Below are 20122 nucleotides of genomic sequence, written 5' to 3'. Positions count from 1 at the left end.
TGCATTTATATAGCAGTTTTGCAATTTTACATACAAGTCAACATTGAACTTTTCACACTCAAACACTCAGAGGCAGAGGCTGTCACACATGGTGACACCTGCTAAGGGAGGACTAACATTCACACACATTCACAAACCACTAGCCATGCCTGGAGCAACTTGAGGTTAGTATCTTGCACAATAATACATTAACAGGTTGGAATAAAACCTATCAAACACATCTATCTATGAAACATAGTGTCATAGCGAACTCCTTATTTACAGTATACAGTAGCCAAGACAAAGGGCTGACACATACAGGAAATGTCGTGTGCATATTTCCAATAATTGACACCCACTTATAAAAGCCCTACACTTGTCCTTTAGACTGTCCCCTCACAATTACGTGTGAATCCTATTACATGTTTGAAAAATATTTGAGATTACTACGAAGATGTCCAACACTGTTAGGTTAATTTAATTGCCCATTATCAGCCGAGTGTGGCTTTCAGGTTCCCTATTTGCATCAATAATAAATAAATAGAATATTCCAGTTTTAAGAAAAAACATGTTAGTTTGTATTAAGAAGAAAGTAAGAAAGAAAAATGCATGCAAAGTTGTTTTGAATCACACCAACAAGAAGCAATACAACAGATTGACGGGGCTCTACAACATTAGGGTTAATTGAAACAGTTTTATGGAGACTTAATTGCAAAAAATTGAGGTCAGACAAGTCAATTTTATCTGCAAAGTGCTTGCATCAAACACCTTCATCACAAAGTGTTGCCCCAGGGACAAAACAGGACACAAAAACCAAGAAGGATGGTCATGCAACAGAAAAAAAGCAGGAGTCCATGTGAAAGAATATATATGACATTAAAAGGCAATATTGAGTCAAACGTGTGCATTAGTGTGTGTGTGTTTGTGTGATAGTGGGGGTTACCAGAAAGCAGACATAATGACCATCATTGCCATTACCATCATCATCATCGCAGGCATGGCATTTCAAGCGCGCCATTATCATCATTATTATGGCTAATATTGCTGATGATGAGGCTTTCATGGCCTCTTACTGGCCCCCGACTTAGGTATCGTCATGGAAACAGATGACAGAAAAAGGGCATAGCTTTATTGAATTAGTCTATGAAAATATCTGACGAAATGGGGCTTGAATGTTGCACTGGAGTATAGTGGGGGAGCTGCACTGTGAAGAGTCCTGAGGAGAGACAGATGAGAGTCAGGGGCAGAAAGAGAGACGGATAGAAATAGCAACTACGGAAAATAAAAGAATAAAAAGAGACAAATAGGAAACACTCAGCACTGAGGGTCATGTGATTGCAGAGACACAGATCCACTGGTACAGAGTCCTGGAGATCAGCACTGAAGAATATTGTCCCATGGATGGAAACAATGACAGCAATTCACCAGCAAAGACGTAGTTATATAAGAGGGAATCATCAGCGTGAACTCTGGCACAGGCTGTGGGCATCAGAACGATTGATTTAATCTTTAATGGGTCTTTTACAGCTGGCTTCTGCTTGTCTTAAAATAGCAGTCTGATAAATGAGCTTCATCTCTTATTTACTTGTTTCAGAAAGTCTTTCTAGTATGATAAATCTCATCCGTCCCCTAATCCAATTCTATACATTGCTTACACTACTCAGAGTACAAATATCATCTGCTGATGTTTTGCAACTTAAGAGGAAAATAACCTGACAGCAGAAATAGCACAATGCCCTCGCAGCTATCGCAGCCTCGGTGTTCCCGCAGTTTTTATCACATGAGGTTCAAATCTGAAATTCCTGCTTATGAACATAATGTCCCTGTTTGTGTGGGTGATGTTCAATAAATAAAATGAAAGGGATTTCAAATGTAAAAGTTTACTCCCATCTCAAAACACATTTCTTTTATTTATCGCGATGAAATTGTTGGTGAAAAAAACCTGTTAAATCAGAATCTCACAATGCACATACAGTACAATTATGAATACGTCCTTATGTTTACAAATGATAGCGCTGACATTTTATGTACACACAAGTCTCATATTTCTAGTCCACACCCTTTCTTTCATGAAACAATATTAAACATTGCGCGCTCCATACAGCTCGCTCTGTGTCTCTGCTACAGTATGTAAATCAGTACAACATGACAACCACAAGATGTGTAAACACTCCAAAGCTATTTTGGGAGAAAGATTTTCAGATTCATGCATCAACAGAAACACTGTATGTAAACTATGATGTGTTCAGGAGCAAATTAGATCTCTACAAACTCTGGGATCCAAGTTGAACAAAAAAGGAGCGGTTTGCAGTTTAGATGTTCATACATTAATCGGTAACTCGTTCGTTCACCTTTGTTAAACACTGCAGTAATGTCCTGTTATTTATGAAAGGATTAAATGCTACTGTATATGTCATTTACAAATTCAAACATAATCAGGGTTTATTACAATGGGACAAACAACGATGTAAGACATGACAGTGTGATTCCAGAAGGAAACATTTTGAAATGGCTTGTGAATATCTGAACACAAAGCACAATAAAAAAAACAAACGATGCAAGTATTTTAAAAAACAGATTGGCAGTGCCACTTTCTACAAGGCATTTCTGGCTTGAACATTTCTCCAACCAAATATGATAACCCTTTTTTAAACAGTGATATGTAATCTGTGGCTCTTTTATTGGGTCCCATTCATCCCAACAACACAGAACCAATGTGTTGAGACATTATCTGCTCATAGAGTCACAGTAATGTTCTGTCTCAAATGCAGGAGGAGAGCTTTCTATTATAGCATCCTTTGAGGCTGTGGTAGAAAGTCAGCTTGTAGTCTTTCTACAGGATTTAAGGACAACCAATAGCAAATAGCCAAACACTGTGAGTATTCGTATGTCGCTGCATGGATTGAGTTTATATGTAGCTCTCATGCTCCTCCTTCATAGTGCCAATGGTTTGAGTGCCAACATCAGAATCTCTAAAAACGTCAATCCCGTTTGCTTCATTTCTCCCCGTTTGATTCTCCTCCTGTACCTCCTTTTGTTCTGTCTCAGTCCTTCCATCACCTTCCTCCTCTCGATCCTTTGCCGGTACGACTTTCTGGGAGAGGTTTGGGTCTGTGAAGCTGTGTTTTTGACTCAGTTTCGGGCTCAAGGTGTGGTGTGGATCCGGTTCGTGGTCCTGGCTGTTGAAGAACTTTCGGATGGTGTGTTTGGGCAGGCCCAGCTGAGCGGACAGGGTGTGTATGGCCTCCTCGTCGGGGTTGAGGCCCACGTCTTGAATGAAGCTCTGCAGGATTCCCAGAGCTTCGTGGGACACTTTTAACCCCTCGCCTTGGACTTCATCTGCCTCTAAACACACCCCAGCCTCGCCTTGCTCCTCATCCTTCACGCTTGGCCACTTCATAGTGAGCTTCACCTTCTCCTCTTTGCAGTCTCTAAGGATCTCACTAATCCTTTCCTCCCCAACACTCCCATTCCTCACCTGCTCCTTACTTTCTGTACCCTTCTCTCTCACCTTCCCAGTACAACCCCAGTCCCCTCCGAAGCTGCTCATCTCTCCTTGTCCCCCCTCAACCAAGTCCCTACTGTCCCCTGTCTCATCATAACTACCACCCCTGCCTTGCAGATGAACCCTGAAATGCCCCCAGTTGTTCCCCGCCTCACACTCGGCTGGTGATGCAGCACATGGTTGCCGTGGAGACAGGTGAGGTCCTGCCTCTGGCTGCAGAGGCTGATGGGGCTGGAGATGGTGCTGCTGTGGCAGAGGAGAGTGGCGTTGGTACTGGCAAGAGAAGAAGAGAAATTATAAGAACATTCTGTATTTAGTATTTTTAGGGTTTCATATTTTTATTAACAACAACTTATTACCTCTGGCAGGGATGCAATGTCTCTTTGTCTGTAAGCAAAATTTAGGAAAAGCTATAAAGCTTTAAATCTGTATGGTGGCCAACTTTTTAGCTTGTGTTTGTATGTGTGGGCGAGGGCATTTTTGACAGATGTGGCATATTATGTTCAATTTAAAGTCCATTTTGTTGCTTGTTATTATTAATGAAATTTGCTATATTGATGAAGTTGAATTGATACACAGACGATTCTTCCTTTTTGCTCACATGTCATTACCATCTATAAACTCTGTATAGCTAATATTAGAAATGATATCGGAGACCAAACAAATCACACAGACCAGGGTCTGTCCCAGCTGACAGAAAATCTTCTTGTCTTGCTATAAATACAATGGTATTCAATGTAAAATAGTGTACTTAAAAGAAAGTGGTATACAAAGCTATTTTGTATGTTAAATATAAAGTCTGTGTTTCAATCAAGCCATCTATCCATGCAAAATCCATGTGAAAGATTAGTAACTAATAAGCTTTACAGATCATTGCCTAACATGGCAATCATCTTCTTTTTTTTTTTACATATTTGGTATTTAGCTGCTGCTCCTTTTACGTTGAACACCCCAGAGATCTATGGGCATTTAATGTGACACATTCTTTTTCAAATTTCTGGAAGAATTATAATACAATCCTAATAAATCACTTCTCCTATACAGATAGAAGTGCCTCCAAGAAGAAAGTCAGATCACCTCATGCCCTCTTGATAAGAGCAGGCTCCCCTACAAAAAAAGTGACAATTTAGAAAGTTATTAACCAGAGTTATTTATCTGCCATTCTTGCTTCTTGTGTTTTCATTTTAATGTATTCCTAACAGCTGTCTCTAAATCTGACAAGCAAGATGTACCAGAGTCAGAGTGTTTGGAGCAGCGTGTGTGTGTGTGTGTGTGTGTGTGTGTGTGTGTGTGTGTGTGTGTGTGTGTGTGTGTGTGTGTGTGTGTGTGTGTGTGTGTGTGTGTGTGTGTAGTGATGCTGTGTTAATCTTGTTTTCTGCACTCTCACCAGTGTACTGTCATTGCTGAGCAGTGTCAGCCTGTCAGCGCAGTGCTGCTGTGCCGTCGTGTTGCTGCTCTCCTGTTCGTAGATGGTGTCTCGCTCAGTCTGGGACAGGCTGAGGAACCGGCGGATCATGCACAGATTCTCCCACAGGGTCCGGTTTTCTGGGTTTGGATCCTCCTTCCAACGCAGCAGCTCACACAGCCAGCCCTACAGGAGGAACACTCACACTTATTTAGCATCTTTAAGCGCTAAGCAGAGGTTTCATAAATTATTTCTAACCCTCTAGTTGTATGCAGATTTAGGGACCTGACGGCAACTACATAGACCAAGCATCAACAGTATGTCTGGATAAGTTTATGGGTACAGAGTTACGTCCTTTAAAATGGAGCTACTTGATTGTAATGACATTTCTTCTCAATGTAAGCTAAGCCATGCAACATACCTTTAAGCACTGAATGCACAGTCAAAAGCAAAGGCATTTATAGGTTCTGCAATTTATTAAGTATAATGCCTTTTTCTTTTAAGATTATTTTAAGGTCATATTTCTATGAGCTATTCCAGTTTCTTTTTATTATTCATTTACCCTCACACACCCTCTGTTATCCATTTATGACTTATAGGTAGTAATAACTAGGTTAACTAAGTTAAGGTATAATTTCAGGCCTTCCCTTGGTCTATAAACTATGAATTCACAATGATTGATTCAAAATGGGTTCATGTTGTAAAGCAAAGCCAAAAGATGAAGGACAGATTTTCTTATTAACTTGAAATGTTTTCTGCCTCACGACACAAGGGGAGAAACTTGTGAGTGGCAGATTGACTAACGTAAAGCCAAGCTAGTTTCAAATTCATGAACTAGAGCATGATTACGTTTGCGAGGCGGCTGAAAAGCACACACACACAGATTCACAAAAACACACACACACACACACTTACACACACTCACACCTGGCTGTTACCCAAGTCTAGCACACAATGCCATCCAGATGCACAGTGCAGATAGAACAGAGAGATCCAGCATGGTTGTGCGTGCCAAACACCCGGGTAATACAAAGAGAAAGGGAGCGTGAGAGAGAGAGAGAGAGAGAGAGAGAGAGAGAGAGAGAGAGAGAGAGAGAGAAAGAGGACATAGAGAAAGTGAAGTAAAAAGGGAGGCCAGCGAAGAGATAGAAAAAAAAACCTCAGGGGTTTCGGACCACCTGTCTGTACTGGCTGACCGCTAAACGACCTCTAAACAGCTTCATGATGAGTGCAGAGAAGGGAGAAAGATGGAAAGTAAAAGACAAACAATGTAAGAAGGAAAGAAAGAAAGAAAGAAAAAAAGAAAGGAGGGAAATGAAAACTGGAGACATACACGAGAGGAAGAGAAAATGAGACAGCTGAAATCCCCCCATTCCATGAAGGGAAATTATCCTCAAAACAAAAGGCAATAACAAGCTTATGGGGCCGCCATAAAAATGAGAACAATAAAAATTTGAATCATGCCTGTGTGTGTGTGTGTGTGTGTGTGTGTGTGTGTGTGTGTGTGTGTGTGTGTGTGTGTGTGTGTGTGTGTGTGTGTGTGTGTGTGTGTGTGTGTGTGTGTGTGTGTGCGCGCGCATTAGTATTAGTGCATTTGTTTGCCAGTGTGCGTGTGTCTTTTTGGGATTGCTTGCACATGCATGTGCTCGTTCAGTATATCTATGTGCAGGAATAAGTGGTGTGTATGTATGTGTGTGTGCACGGGTTTTTGTAGGGCAACAATTAAAGCGATAATTTAGGACACAATAGCAGCCTGATGCACCGATTGATAGTCCTCTGCAGAGTACAGCTGCTGGGTTGATTATCTGGGTTTCTACACACACTAGTTATCCCAGCTTTAAATGAGAAGATGGATTCATCTCATCATGGATGCTACATTTGAACAATCAAGCATTGCAAACAATTGGGTGCATCTGTGTGTGTTAAAGATCGGACATCCGAAAGCAAGTAAGTACCTGACTCTTGGAGGCGGAAACTTTTGCAAACAGAGCCTGAGACACCTTGGCTCTTTTCATCTCGTGCTGGATGTCCTCGTAGATAGAAGCGCTGACATTGAGGACACAACTGTCTGTCCTCAATGCTCGGTCTCCTGAAACTGGGGATAGTCTCGCCTAAGAAGAGACAAACAAAGGACAGAAAGACAAAATGAGCCACAGATGGCATCCAAGTATGTGGCATTTGCAGAACATTTCAATCTAATACAGAACAAAGAGACGTACTTTAAATCTGGTAGATTGGAATACATCTTTGGTACTTTACAAAGCTAGATTACGAAATGTGCTCAAGAATTCACATCAATAAGTAATGTCAAGTTAAAATGTATAATTTCCAAATACAATAACATCTTTATATCAGCACACCAATCACGTACACAGGGTACAGACTCAAGTGTTTTTCCACTGTTTGCTTGCAAAAAACAATAATCTCCTCGGATCCAGTTACAGAATAGAGATATATACAGTATATATTTCTGTATATAAGTTATGTGGGAGACGACCCCTCTCCAGGAAAACCTCCAAACCATGTGCTGAGGAAATATAAACCTGAATACATTATATTTGAATTCATGATGGCAGGCAGTAAGGGGGTTAGGGAAGCAGAATATTTATGCTTATCATTACAGCTGACAGAGGAATAGTAGATTTACAGCCTAGTTTATTTTTGTATTTTTTTCTCTTAAATTAGAAAATAATTGTTTAGTATTTTTTTATCAGAAGTGGGTTTGAGTAGGAAATGGGAAGCCAGGGAGGGATCATTTCCTTTAAACAGCCCTAGGGGTTGTTCTCTGGGTGGAAAATATGAACCAATGCACACGGTACTCCTCCGATATGTAGCTCCTCCCTGGCAGGAGAAGCAGCTGGCAACTTCATGAATATATACATGCACCTCTCCAGGTTTTCAGAGTCAGCAGCGTAGTGCACAGCAGCAGCTATACAATAAAGACATGGCTAGAAAGGAAGCTTGTAGGGTCAGACCAATCACCTGCCGTATAATATTTCCTGCACTACAGTTTAGAAAAATTGGGGGACAGAAGAAAGGAGCAAAATCCCCATCTTTTTATCGATCTGTTAGGAGGCAACTCTTATCTATTTTCCAAGCCTTTAATGCACCTTTTAAAATGCTATTTTTAAGGTATTTCAGGGGTTTGTTAGCTTCACAACTTCATGAAAGACCTAAAATTATGATCTATGTTTTGCTGTTGATTACTACCTTTACCTGTTTTTGTTGAGTTGTCTAGCAGTCTTTGACTCTAATTTCACTCATACAGTGCTATGAGGAGGAACACATCAGTTTAAACATTTTACAGCAGCTTTGTGACACTGATTTAATCTGTGCTGGCTTACCTGTGTGCATCTCGGTGGCGTGTTACTGCAGCCAGGGATGAATCCAGTTAAGGTTCTGTCTTTCTCCTCCAGGTAGATGCGATCCCTCTCAGCCTCGTGCAGCTGCAGGAAGCTGTACATGGCCCGCAGGTTGACCAGTAGAGACTGAGAGGCGTGTTTAGGGTCTTCTTCTTTCCGCAGAATCTCTGACAGCAGTCCCTGGTTAAAGAAGAAACAAAACACAAGTTACAAGTTGATTAGTATAAGGAAATAATACACAATTGATGTCAAACAATGTCAAATGCATTCAGACAAAAAGCGGCTTCAGATTACTATTCAAATAAATGGATAGCTGGTGTAAAAAGTAACTTTGTAAATGATCTTGAGGCTATAGTTTATTCCTTTTTTGTGCATCAAGTAAAACAAACGTCAAATTAATATCTCACATTTCTGGAAATATAGAATTGCGTATATTTTTCACGTTAAGGTAGCAAACACAATGTTTCTCATATGCCTCAAAGATTTTTTGCAAAAGCTCCTTAAATCCAACTTTGGATCTCATTCGAAGACACCTTATCAAGTTCCTGCAGTTTAGTGTTTCACAGCTATACAGAGCCAGTTCCCCAGTCTGTCCTAAACACGCCACTTGCATGTAGAGCTGGTAATATACTGGGTGTATCTGTGTATGCAGGAAAGCCTTCAAACATGCTGATTGTTGGGCTTCCGTCCTGGAAAGGAATCAGATTTCACGCTGGCAGTGAAATGGAAAGGAAGGAAACAGGCTTTTTATTCAAATCATGGATCATCTTTGGATCCACCCAGCAAACCCACCCTTCCAAATAGATGGCGACTTTAACATGAATCGCCAAATGACAAATGCTCCCATCACTTCTATATGGCATCTTGGCATCATGCCCAACTTGTATGGCTGGCACCGAAGCACCTTGGACTTGGCAATGGGGAAACATGGGGGTGGATAATAGCTAGCTCTGCTTATTGTGATGGAAATGATAATGACGGTAATAATAATAATAACAATGGGCTTAGCCTGTCCTCTGAGCCCTTTTCTGTGGGTGTGGTGCTGAATGTTAGATGATAGACACAGATTATGTGGCATTTTAGTGTCAGAAGTGAGATATGGATACAAAATGAGGGAGACCAATGGAAGAACAAAGGGAAAGATTTAAAAAAAACAAAACCGTTTGAAGGTTTTTTTAGAGGGAAAGGTTGCAAGATGAAGGGACAGTAAAACAGAAGAAGAGGTACAGAGGGAGACAGTTTCCCTCCACGGGGTTGTGATTAGTTGGCCCAGCAGCTGCTTCAGTGCTGGCACCAGCTTTGTGCTGCAGAGGGCTGGCAAAAACACACACACACACACACACACACACACACACACACACACACACACACACACACACACACACACACACACACACACACACACACACATAGGGGGGAGGGGGCACTGCAGCAAAGGCCATGCCAATGTGCCAACCATCAAACACAGATATTCACAGAACACTCTTTACCACCACCACCACCCTAGCACCAGAAAACACTCCCACAAGATAATCACCAACAAGCAGTTGCAACCCCTTTTGATTTTCAACACCTTTCATGCAGATCACAGCCTCTGTAGACCCCTTATTCCATACCTGGGTCCTGTTAAAGGCCACTCGTGCAAAGACGGCTTGAGAGATGCCTGCTCTCTTCAGTTCCTCCCTCACACAGTGGTAGATTTCAAATGGCACGTCTGAAGACCCGACAGAAGAGCCAGCAATTGTCTGGGTTTGTGTCCCGGCTACTGGGCCTCCTCCTGGGCCGCACTGGGCCTGCTGCGGGGCTTGGGAATCAGGGATTTTGGAGAAAACCATTGGCGCAGGGGGGGGAGGAATCGCTACAGGCGGGTGGTTGAGAAACTGCTGTGGGGACGGTGAGAGACCCTGTCCGGCTAGCATGCGGCTAACAGCATATTGCTGGTTGAGAAACTGAGCCATCACCAGCTGCTGGTTGACCATTTGTGAGCTTAATGGCTGGGTTACCAGCCCTGGAGGCCGCCTGCCGAGTGGGGACCGGCCACATATGCTGGCTACTTCTCCATGAGAGAAAAACAGGGTTGAGCTCTGATCAGCTGGGCTGCTTGTGATTGGCTGCTGGGTTAGGGTGATATGTGCCGACTGGTCAGAGAAGCTGTCAATATCTGGAGCAGGAAAAGGAAAGCAAAGACAGATGTTCAATTATTAACACATCAAATACAAACAGGGAGTCCCAAATAATACTAAATAACAATTCTAAGCAGCATTTGAGTGTGTAAGGATTAGGATTAAATTATGTCCAAAATGAATTATACTTAAAACAGACAGACAGCATGCAAAACAAAATATGGTAGATTTTCTTCGTTTAGTTTCTCATGTCATACATTGACACAAAACCAGTGGAGAAAACCCTTTGGCGTTTTAGTCTTTTGGGTTGTCTTACAAAAAACCGTATGCAGCACTCCACTTCCATAATGCTACGCACAAATTAAACAGACCTTTTAAATAAATTGAGAGTGGAAGAGAGACACCTCTGGAAACATCTGGATGTCTGGTGTTGCACATACTGCATGATTTACTGTAAGTAAAATAGTTTGTCTAACTGCTAAAACAGTGTGCTCTCATGTTTAGTACATATACCATATAGAATAAGTATGTAGTATGGATTTGGGACATGCTCTGAGACTTATCAGGCACACTTATTGTTTGCACACTTGATTGAAGACCCTCACCCTTGAAGCATTTGGTCTTCTTGAAGTGCTTGTACCATCGACCAAACTCGTGACACTTGGCAGCTGAGACATTTGCATAGTAAGTGCTATTTACAATAGATGATATCATACTCTGAAACAGAGGGGAAAAGACAATAGAAATTCATTACATTTTCCAAGCTCCTGCTATGGGCGGCCTGGGTGTCTCAGCTGTTCACACATCTGATATTAATGAACTCAGATCTGTGTTATTAAAAAGACCCCCAGGTAAATAGGATAATAAAGACAGATGAGTGTGTCAGTTTGCTTGTGTGTGTGCAGTGTGTGTGTGTGTGTGTGTGTGTGTGTGTGTGTGTGTGTGTGTGTGTGTGTGTGTGTGTGTGTGTGTGTGTGTGTGTGTGTGTGTGTGTGTGTGTGTGTGTGTGTGTGTGTGTGTGTGTGTGTGCAATCAAACAAAACACTATAGGTCATCAGAGACTATGCCTCTCTGTCTGTCTCTCTCACTCACTCACACACTTGCACACACGCACAAGCACACACACATGTTCCCCTAAGACCATCCTGTGCAATCTTTACATCTGATTACACCTTTCATCTTCTCATATTTATTTTAATCTGCCTCTCGCAAACAAGAGGGGGGGGGGGAGTGATAGGAAAGAGAGATAGACAGAGAGAGAAAGAGAGAGATATGGGGGAGAAAAGATGTGGAAGGGAGGGTTTATAGTATTAAATCTGCAGAGAAGGAACGAGTCTGAAGAAAAAGCATTTTTGATTCTTCAAAATGTAGATGTCATAGGCACCCTCAGGCAAAATAACAGATAGACTAAGATGATAATTACAAATATTCATAAAAAGGCCTTTCCCAAATACGGCATGATTAATGTAAAATTATTTCTGCAATTGTCTCTATTTTTGCTTGATTAAACAACCAAGATTTTAAAACTAGATTCGGGTGTTATTGCGAAATCAGATGCTTAATACCAAGGAAAGTGAAGGATGGACAGATAGTGTGAGCCAGAAAGAGGCAGAGGGTAAGGCAGGGGGTGAGGCTAACAGACAGACAGACAGAGTGACAGGCAGACAGGTAGGCAGTGAAGAGAATCGAGATATGCAGCAGCCCAGACAGGAAGGCTTTTTAAGAGATATCTATCTCTCTTTATCGGTTTCTCTCTCGCTCTGCCCCCACACCTTATCTACCTCTGCATCTGGACTTCCTGTTGAACTATTTGAACCACAAGCTTACTCTGCCTTATGCGTCAAAGTAGGCAACACACAAACACACACACACAAACACACACACACACACACACACACACACACACACACACACACACACACACACACACACACACACACACACACACACACACACACACACACACACACACACACACACACACACACACACACAGTGATTGAGTGAGTGAGTGAGTGTGAGTGTGAGTGTGAGTGTGAGTGTGAGTGTGAATGTGAGTGTGAGTGTGAGTGTGAGTGTGAGGGTGAGGGTGAGGGTGAGTGTGAGTGTGAGTGTGAGTGTGAGTGTGAGTGTGAGTGTGAGTGTGTGTGTGTGTGTGTGTGTGTGTGTGTGTGTGTGTGTGTGTGTCTTGTACCTGGGACAGGGGGCACTCCTTGGCCAAGGAGCTCTGGTTCATGTCCTTGAGGAGCTCCTTCAGAGCGTTTCTCACTGTGGAGTGACTCCATTGCTCAGGTGGCAAGTCCTCCAATTTGGGGCAGCTAGTCAAAGGGAAAGGGAAAACACTTAGATAGAATGATCTTTATATATTTCTATTTAGGTCCAGTGATGTACTGTTGCATTTCCGTAAAGTTGTGGAAATCAACAAACTAACTTTTAGTACCCTCTATGATTAAAGCTCTTAAAACGCTGTATCTACACTGTAAGTCCCACAATGTAACTTTATAGCATCATTTATTAGACCCTGATGTCTTGTTTTGCTTATTTCCTCAGATTTAAGAAATGTCCTTTCAGAGCCACAACTGTTTCACAGAGTATTACTTCTTGATATCATATGAAAAATCAGTCAAATCAATCCAGTCTCAAACATAACACTTTCAGGCTGTGGCTGCAGCATGCACTAGGTGAAAGGCTGGAAAATACAGAAACCAGCCTTTCCACTCATGCTCACATTCACACCGACTGATTATTGTAAGTCCACAGCCGGGATGTGGTATAAAAGCTTAACTGTAGAGAGAAACATAAACAGATGTGCTGTATCTCCATACCTATGCAGCTGTATTTTAAGGGTGATTATATGGTGAACATCTTGGAGCATATCAGCCACGGTGGCATCTGGAGCATCTGTTACACAGGACAGCGGCACCGGGTTCCACCTGCCCACCTGGATCAGACCTGAACACAATAACAAAAATATGAAGAATGCGATTAACCAATATTTATGTTATTAATTATCTTTGCAAGAGTGTGTGATGTACCTCTGGCCTGTGCGGCTGAGCTGTGTGAGTAGCCCAGTGTCAGCAGAGCCATCTCTATCAGTTGGTTGAACAGCAGATCTCTCTTGACCAACACAAACTCAGCATGTTCTTCTTTCTTCTCCACCTCCAGAGGGTTTTCTCTGTGCTCCACCACACAGAACACCGGCAGCAGGCTCCCTGAGGTAATGGACAAACAGTTATTAGACATATCGGATAACACAGGAGTCGTAATGCACTGAAAACCCAGTCTGTAATGCCATGTACCTTTGCTGTGCCAGCTCTTGCTCTGTAGCCTCACTGCGGTGGGTTTCTGGGCCAGGCAGGGATTTTTGGCAACAGGACTCCCCTGACAGCTCCTCTCCTGCGCCGAGGGTCCCGCTCCGTTTTGTTCCAGTCGAGCCAGCTTGGCAGGAGGCGGCCGGGGGTCTACAACCAGATCACTGCCCTCAGGTTTCTTGGCTCCATTACACAGGGCGGCCATCTGTGGGCTCACACTAATACAGAGACACAGGCGCATTAAAAATCAAACAGTGTTTGAGGAAACCTAATGAAACAGTATCATACAATTTTGATATTATGTTTGTAGTATAGGCAGTAGTGAGATTATGGTGATCTCCTAATATGTTCCAAAAGAGTGTTATCTATATTGTAAAGTAACTTTTGCAATGACAAAGTGTCCTTTTAAAAATGTGTCCATGAGTGGTGGAATAGGAAGTATGGGTCTTTACAGTAATTTAGTAATGGCATAATTAAATAAAAATAAGTATATATTGATACTGTACCTGCTGAGCATTTACACACTGGGGAAATGCAATTTCAGTCTATTACAGTTATGTCTTCTAACAAGAAAACTAGATAACAATTTTTGAACAAAATTTTTTACAAACACCTACACACAATGATATCCGGATCAGTTATTGTGGATGACCTTCACCCAGATGCAGCGATTAGGATAACCCTCTCAATCCAGTAAAAATCCAGTGAATGATGGAGCGCTGTTTCCCATAATAAACCAGCTGTCATCTCCAGGCGCGCCGCTGCAAACCGAGAGCGATTCAGTTCATCCTCGGCACCTAAATGTGCGCTAATTGTCCCACGTCTGATTCTGCTGAAGTTTGATGGAAGAGAAACCAACCTGTTTCAGTCGGCACAACAACGTGCATGTCCGATCCTGCCATCACACATTAACAGCCCGTTTCTGTGTGTAGACATCGGCTGTATCCATACATTATCCTCCCTTTTATTGATCTCCAGTTGAAGAGCGGAAACGTTTTCTCTTTGCTGGCTGTATTCGTCCTTTTCCTTGCAATAATCGCCTGTTTTACATCGGCGTTATCTCGTGTTTACTGTCCAAGTTTTGCATCTGATCGCTCCTTGTTCTTCGCGCTTCGCTTTCCGGTGAAACGATAAATTGGCCTTAGAGCAAGTTCAGAGCGACCCCCCATCCAGAGCACCGGGGCATGCTGTTTCTGTGGATCCAGCTATGGAGAGAACAATGCACGGTTTGCAGCTCCCGGAGAGCATACACCATAATGTATGAGGCTACAGCGGTGACTCCGGGACAGCAGTTGTTGGTTACACTTCAAAGCTCTATGCGCACGCGAGAAGAGAGAGAGAGAGAGAGAGAGAGAGAGAGAGAGAGAGAGAGAGAGAGAGAGAGAGAGAGAGAGAGAGAGAGAGAAATAGAAAGAGAGAGGGAGACTCCCTCACCCACACAGACTCATAAATACGCGGACCCAGCTGCATTAGCATATGGTGTAATAATGAATTCACTAGCGCGCTCCGTAAATGTATTAAATGTGACAATTGCGCATAAATCTATTTATTATTGTCTGCCGCATGCTGTGCACGCACTTATTATTGTCTTTAGGGTATTGGAGCTCTCCAATGGTAACAAAGTGGAGCAAGGAGGAAGTGGTTGACTGATATTAACTTTTGAACGCTGATGTGTTATTGTCACTAGATTAACTATGGATTATGATTTACATGTAGGCCCAGATAATTACAGTGTTAACATGTGCTCTATATCCCATTACAACTATGGTATATAGCCGATAGTACTATACTATTCTATACCACAGTAAAATAGGCTAAGCATGTTGCTACAGTATATAATATAGAAAACGGTGTAAAATAATTGTAAAAAGTATATTGTTGTGGTACAGCGACTTATACTAAAATCAAGGTAGAAATAGAAGAGGCTGCATATTATATGGATATGTAGCCTACATTACATTAGTTTCATACAGGTTTAAAGAGAAACTATTGTAGCTTTATTATTCAACAATATATCCTTTGTATACTATAATATTCTTTACAGCATAGTTCATTTAATCAATTCCAGTTTGTTTTTAGTACAGTACAGTCAAGGACAGTATAGTATAGTATAGTATAGTATAGTATAGTATAGTATAGTATAGTAACACAGTTAAGTAAATTATAGCACAGTATAGTATAGTATAGTACAATACAGTTAAGTAAAGTATAGCACAGTATAGTATAGTAAAGCACAGTTAAGTATAGTATAACACAGTTAAGTAAAGTATAGCACAGTATAGTATAGTAAAGCACAGTTAAGTATAGTATAACACAGTTAAGTAAAGTATAGCACAGTATAGTATAGTATAGTACAGTACAGTATAGTATAGTATACAGTATAGATGGCACAGTATAGTATAATATAGTATAGTACAACACAGTTAAGTAAAGTATAGCACAGCATAGTATAGTATAGTAAAGCACAGTTAAGTATAGTATAACACAGTTAAGTAAAGTATAGCTCATTATAGTATAGTATAGTACAGTACAGTATAGTACAGTATAGTATACAGTATAGATGGCACAGTATACTATGGTATAGGATATCGTTGTCTCTAATATTAGGCAACACTTGTAGTTCTTCAGACGTAAGTTCTAGATATAAAGATAAAGCAATACATCTTTCTAAAAATGATCATTTGACTCTAATAATATACTCATTTGAATTGTACTGTAAAATATCCACCAAACCTAAAAGAAGACAAGAAAAGAAAGATTTTCATCACTGTACCTCAAAGTTATGAAACTGATGAATCAGTTGGCTGTGAACACAACTTGTCTTCAGTTCCCAGAAACCTTCAGCCAAGTATCAGCAGACCTCCCCCCACGCTGTCCACTGCGGATGAGAAGCACCTCTGCAGTCTGAAGTCTCTCTGTAGGTATCACCAAGCAAAGGGTGGCAGGTGTTGAGTGTCTGTGAGAGACAGAAAGAGAGAAGAAGAGTCAGAGATCTATCACTCTGACAGATAAGATTCAAAGACATGCCCCGTGAAATCTTATACCGGTGTGGTCACAGGTCTGTTTTCTCTGCAGATGAAATGGGCAGATGGGTGGATGTTGTGCAATCAGAATGTATGTTTTCGGAGAGAGAGCATGCTCTACTACTTTTGACTAATTAAACAAAGTGAATTAGCTATCTCCCCACCCAGAACGAGTCATGGCTGGTTACACATCATTCATCGTGACTAATTTAAAGAGAGAGATGTCACTCAGCTGGATGGAAATGTGTTTGTGTGCACTCCAATTGAACCTTTGGCTATGTTGCTTTAAGGTTTCACTTTGTGTGTGTGTGTGTGTGTGTGTGTGTGTGTGTGTGTGTGTGTGTGTGTGTGTGTGTGTGTGTGTGTGTGTGTGTGTGTGTGTGTGTGTGTGTGTGTGTGTGTGTGTGTGTGTGTGTGTGTGATATTTTGTACCATTTTGTGTGCACCTGTGCCTTTAAGTGTTGATATGTTCATAAGTCTCTCTCCCTGTCACCCTCTGCTCTACTATTTTGTCACTGCCTTGATACGTCGTCAATGAGGCTGGCATGCTAAATGATAATTAAGACCATTACACGCTCACAGAGCATGCTACCAGTGCAGCACACGGCTCCCTCAATCGGAGCCTCATCTCAGGGGACACCCTACTACTCACACAGTCGTGTATCTCTCCAAATTAGGTTAGATTTTCATTCCACCTCATTCGCCATGGATGTGATGTGGTTATTATAAACTCATGATATGGTTAGTGAGCCTGCTGCCATTAGATGGGTGGAGAGGCATCATGTTGGTGCGTTAAAGGGGAAATGGATTGCCACACTCAGTATTGCACATCTCTGTTTCACTTGCCAGTGCATTTCTGAAGTATGTTGGCAGATGACCAAATTCTGATACACATTATTTCGTAGAAGACACACACAGATTCACAATACAATGTAAGAGTTTGTGCAGACTGACAAGCAGACACACACCTTACCTTCAAAAATTACACTATCATCTACTCAAAGTGTAGATTGCTATGTCTAGTGCAGTGGTTAAGTTGATAGTGTACTGTATTTTTGTGTTGTAAAGTACAATGTTAAGATACTGTACTTGAGTATTTCCATGGAATGCAAGGCCTGCTTTTGATTTTACTGCACTACATTTCATGGAAATTATTTTTACTCCACTACATTATTTCTAAATGAATAATGTGTTAATCATCTTAGGTCCCATAAGATGTATATTGAAATCTTTTGAAGGAACCACTGGTCTATACTAACTGCACAACATATAAAGTATTGCAACAAAGTCAATTTCATTAAGCTACAGAGGTAAAATGCCACTTGATTTACTGTATTAATAATTGAATGTCATATGCAATAATATGTCATCAATAACAGTGCCTTTTTTCATTTTGATACTTTAAGTACATTTTTATAATGATTTTAATGGAAGAATGTTACATGTTAAACAAGGATCCATGTACTTTTTCTACTGTCCTTGTCATGCCTTTAAACCGTAACCCAGAAACATCTCTATATAGACATATTACATGTCCATACAATGATGTTATCTGACAATGTGCCAGAACCAGGTTTAAAGAGAATTGGCTCTCCTCAGGTTTCTCCTGATCTGGGGTGTAGGCCGCTGTTAATGGACCAGCGCAGGTATCAAATATGGGCTGAAAAAAGCATAGCCTCAGGTCATGGCAGTTTTGATGTATGTATACGAATCAGAGAGTCTCTCACAAAAGAGGGTCATGTTTGAATACAGGGACCTCCAGATTTCAGATGAGATTGTGAGCTTGGGATCAGAGGGATCCATACAACCAGATGGAAAAAATGGTGGGTTTTGTTATGTAGTTAGAGGGTTTTCAAGCTTTTGTTTGAGCTACGGATGAGAGAGGCATCAGGTAAAAAGAGAGCATGAAGTGCCATGGGACATTTTTCTATTTGCTTGTATAGGATATGAGCACATATAATAAGGAAGTATAGGATGACTTTTGCAATGAGCCATGGCTGCATTGTGTGTGTGTGTGTGTGTGTGTGTGTGTGTGTGTGTGTGTGTGTGTGTGTGTGTGTGTGTGTGTGTGTGTGTGTGTGTGTGTGTGTGTGTGTGTGTGTGTGTGTGTGTATACACGCTACACATACAATATGGAACATTAACTTTTTCAAACTATCTGCACAAAACTTATGGTTGGATCTTTTAACAGCCATGCCCACTTCCTGTATGGCACCTGGGGGTGTTGTAAAAACCATAAAGTTAAAATGCACGCACAATGTTTCCTATGCAATGCAGCAAGGGAGTCTTAAAGCATAAATGCACCACTGTATGGTATACAGGCACAAGGCCAGATCTGATAAGAGTGTAATCAAGATGGGTAATAATGAAATTAGAGAACAAAGAGAGACGGAAAGGTGAACTTGACATTGAAGTAGAGCAGCACATCACTTACCCAAAAACAAATTCGTATGTAGTATGCTTGTTAAAAAATAAAAAAAGATCACAAATCTTGCAACTGGGAGCTTTAACATTTCTTCGATACTGATGCTTATGAATTTTCGGTCATATTTAATACACATTCTCAATGTTAAACCTTTTTCTGTTTTGGTTTGTATTTTTGTTGTTAAATATAAAAGGGACTACAACTGCACATGATATTAAATTAACTTTAAACGTATGTATCAATTTGTCAAATATATTTGGCGACTCCTAGTGGTAGTTTAAAGAAAGACATCTGAGCCAGAGGACACAACATTACCTGCTAAGAGCAAAACAAACATTTCACTAGCATTGTGATTGAGATTTCCCAGCAAACAAAAATGGATCCAATCGGAAGAGATTTTGTGTGTTTGGTATAAATACATAATTATTTCGTAGCAATAATCTCACTTCTTTTATGTACACCCTTTAAATCTAAGTTGCATCCAATGTTTAGAGTCAGAAAATAGGCTTTTTCATTTTGATTGCTTCGGACTATGTCTTTTTGTTTTAAAATGTGCTACAGAAATAGCTACGTTGATGCAGGTTGTATAAAATTTCTCATGAGGTTACACTGTGCAATAATGACCCACTGTTGTGTTCAGTACACAAAGTGTGTGTTTGGAGCGGTGATTAGGCTTTAATTATGTATTAGTCACTTAATTACTCAGGTGAAGCATTGCTGCCCATCTGCTGTCTGTTTTCATTTTATTTGCTGACACATCTATGGACGTACATCTCTGTGTTTCACAGTGACTTGCCTCAGGGAAACGACTCATATGCTTCTTTGTATGTATCATGCATGTGTTATGTATGAGTGCATGCAGGTAGTATGTGACTCACAGCAGTCAGCCTACCTGAGGACTCACTTTTTCTAAATGACATAACAGCCACTCAACTGTTGTGGAGGATCTGAGTAGGAGGCACACTGCTAGATTTTGGTGTTATTCCCAA

The 20122-nt window shown here is 41.1% G+C and overlaps 1 protein-coding gene across 3 annotated transcripts; it reads right to left on the bottom strand.

Annotated features, from left to right (window-relative positions):
- Positions 1-1841: 1841 nt before the first annotated feature.
- satb1a (SATB homeobox 1a) lies at positions 1842-16857 on the bottom strand. Of its 3 annotated transcripts, XM_063900013.1 has the most exons (12): positions 16730-16857; positions 16459-16641; positions 13674-13903; positions 13410-13586; positions 13200-13326; positions 12569-12692; positions 10980-11091; positions 9868-10412; positions 8234-8431; positions 6845-7000; positions 4872-5075; positions 1842-3757 (listed from the first exon to the last, which is right to left on the bottom strand). In XM_063900013.1, exons 3-12 carry the CDS (start codon positions 13888-13890, stop codon positions 2888-2890), a joined length of 2730 nt encoding a protein of 909 aa, XP_063756083.1. In that variant the 5' UTR covers positions 13891-13903; positions 16459-16641; positions 16730-16857; the 3' UTR covers positions 1842-2887. The 3 variants fall into 3 exon arrangements, with proteins under 3 accessions (XP_063756083.1, XP_063756082.1, XP_063756084.1); XM_063900012.1 differs by lacking the exons at positions 16459-16641; positions 16730-16857 and adding an exon at positions 14303-14990; XM_063900014.1 differs by lacking the exons at positions 16459-16641; positions 16730-16857 and adding an exon at positions 14545-14990.
- Between the last annotated feature and the right edge of the window lie 3265 nt (positions 16858-20122).

This window comes from Eleginops maclovinus, chromosome 13 (assembly GCF_036324505.1).
Source record: "Eleginops maclovinus isolate JMC-PN-2008 ecotype Puerto Natales chromosome 13, JC_Emac_rtc_rv5, whole genome shotgun sequence".
NCBI lineage: Eukaryota > Metazoa > Chordata > Actinopteri > Perciformes > Eleginopidae > Eleginops > Eleginops maclovinus.
Note: the sequence above shows the minus strand (reverse complement) of the source record. Positions and strands in the feature narration are given on the sequence as shown.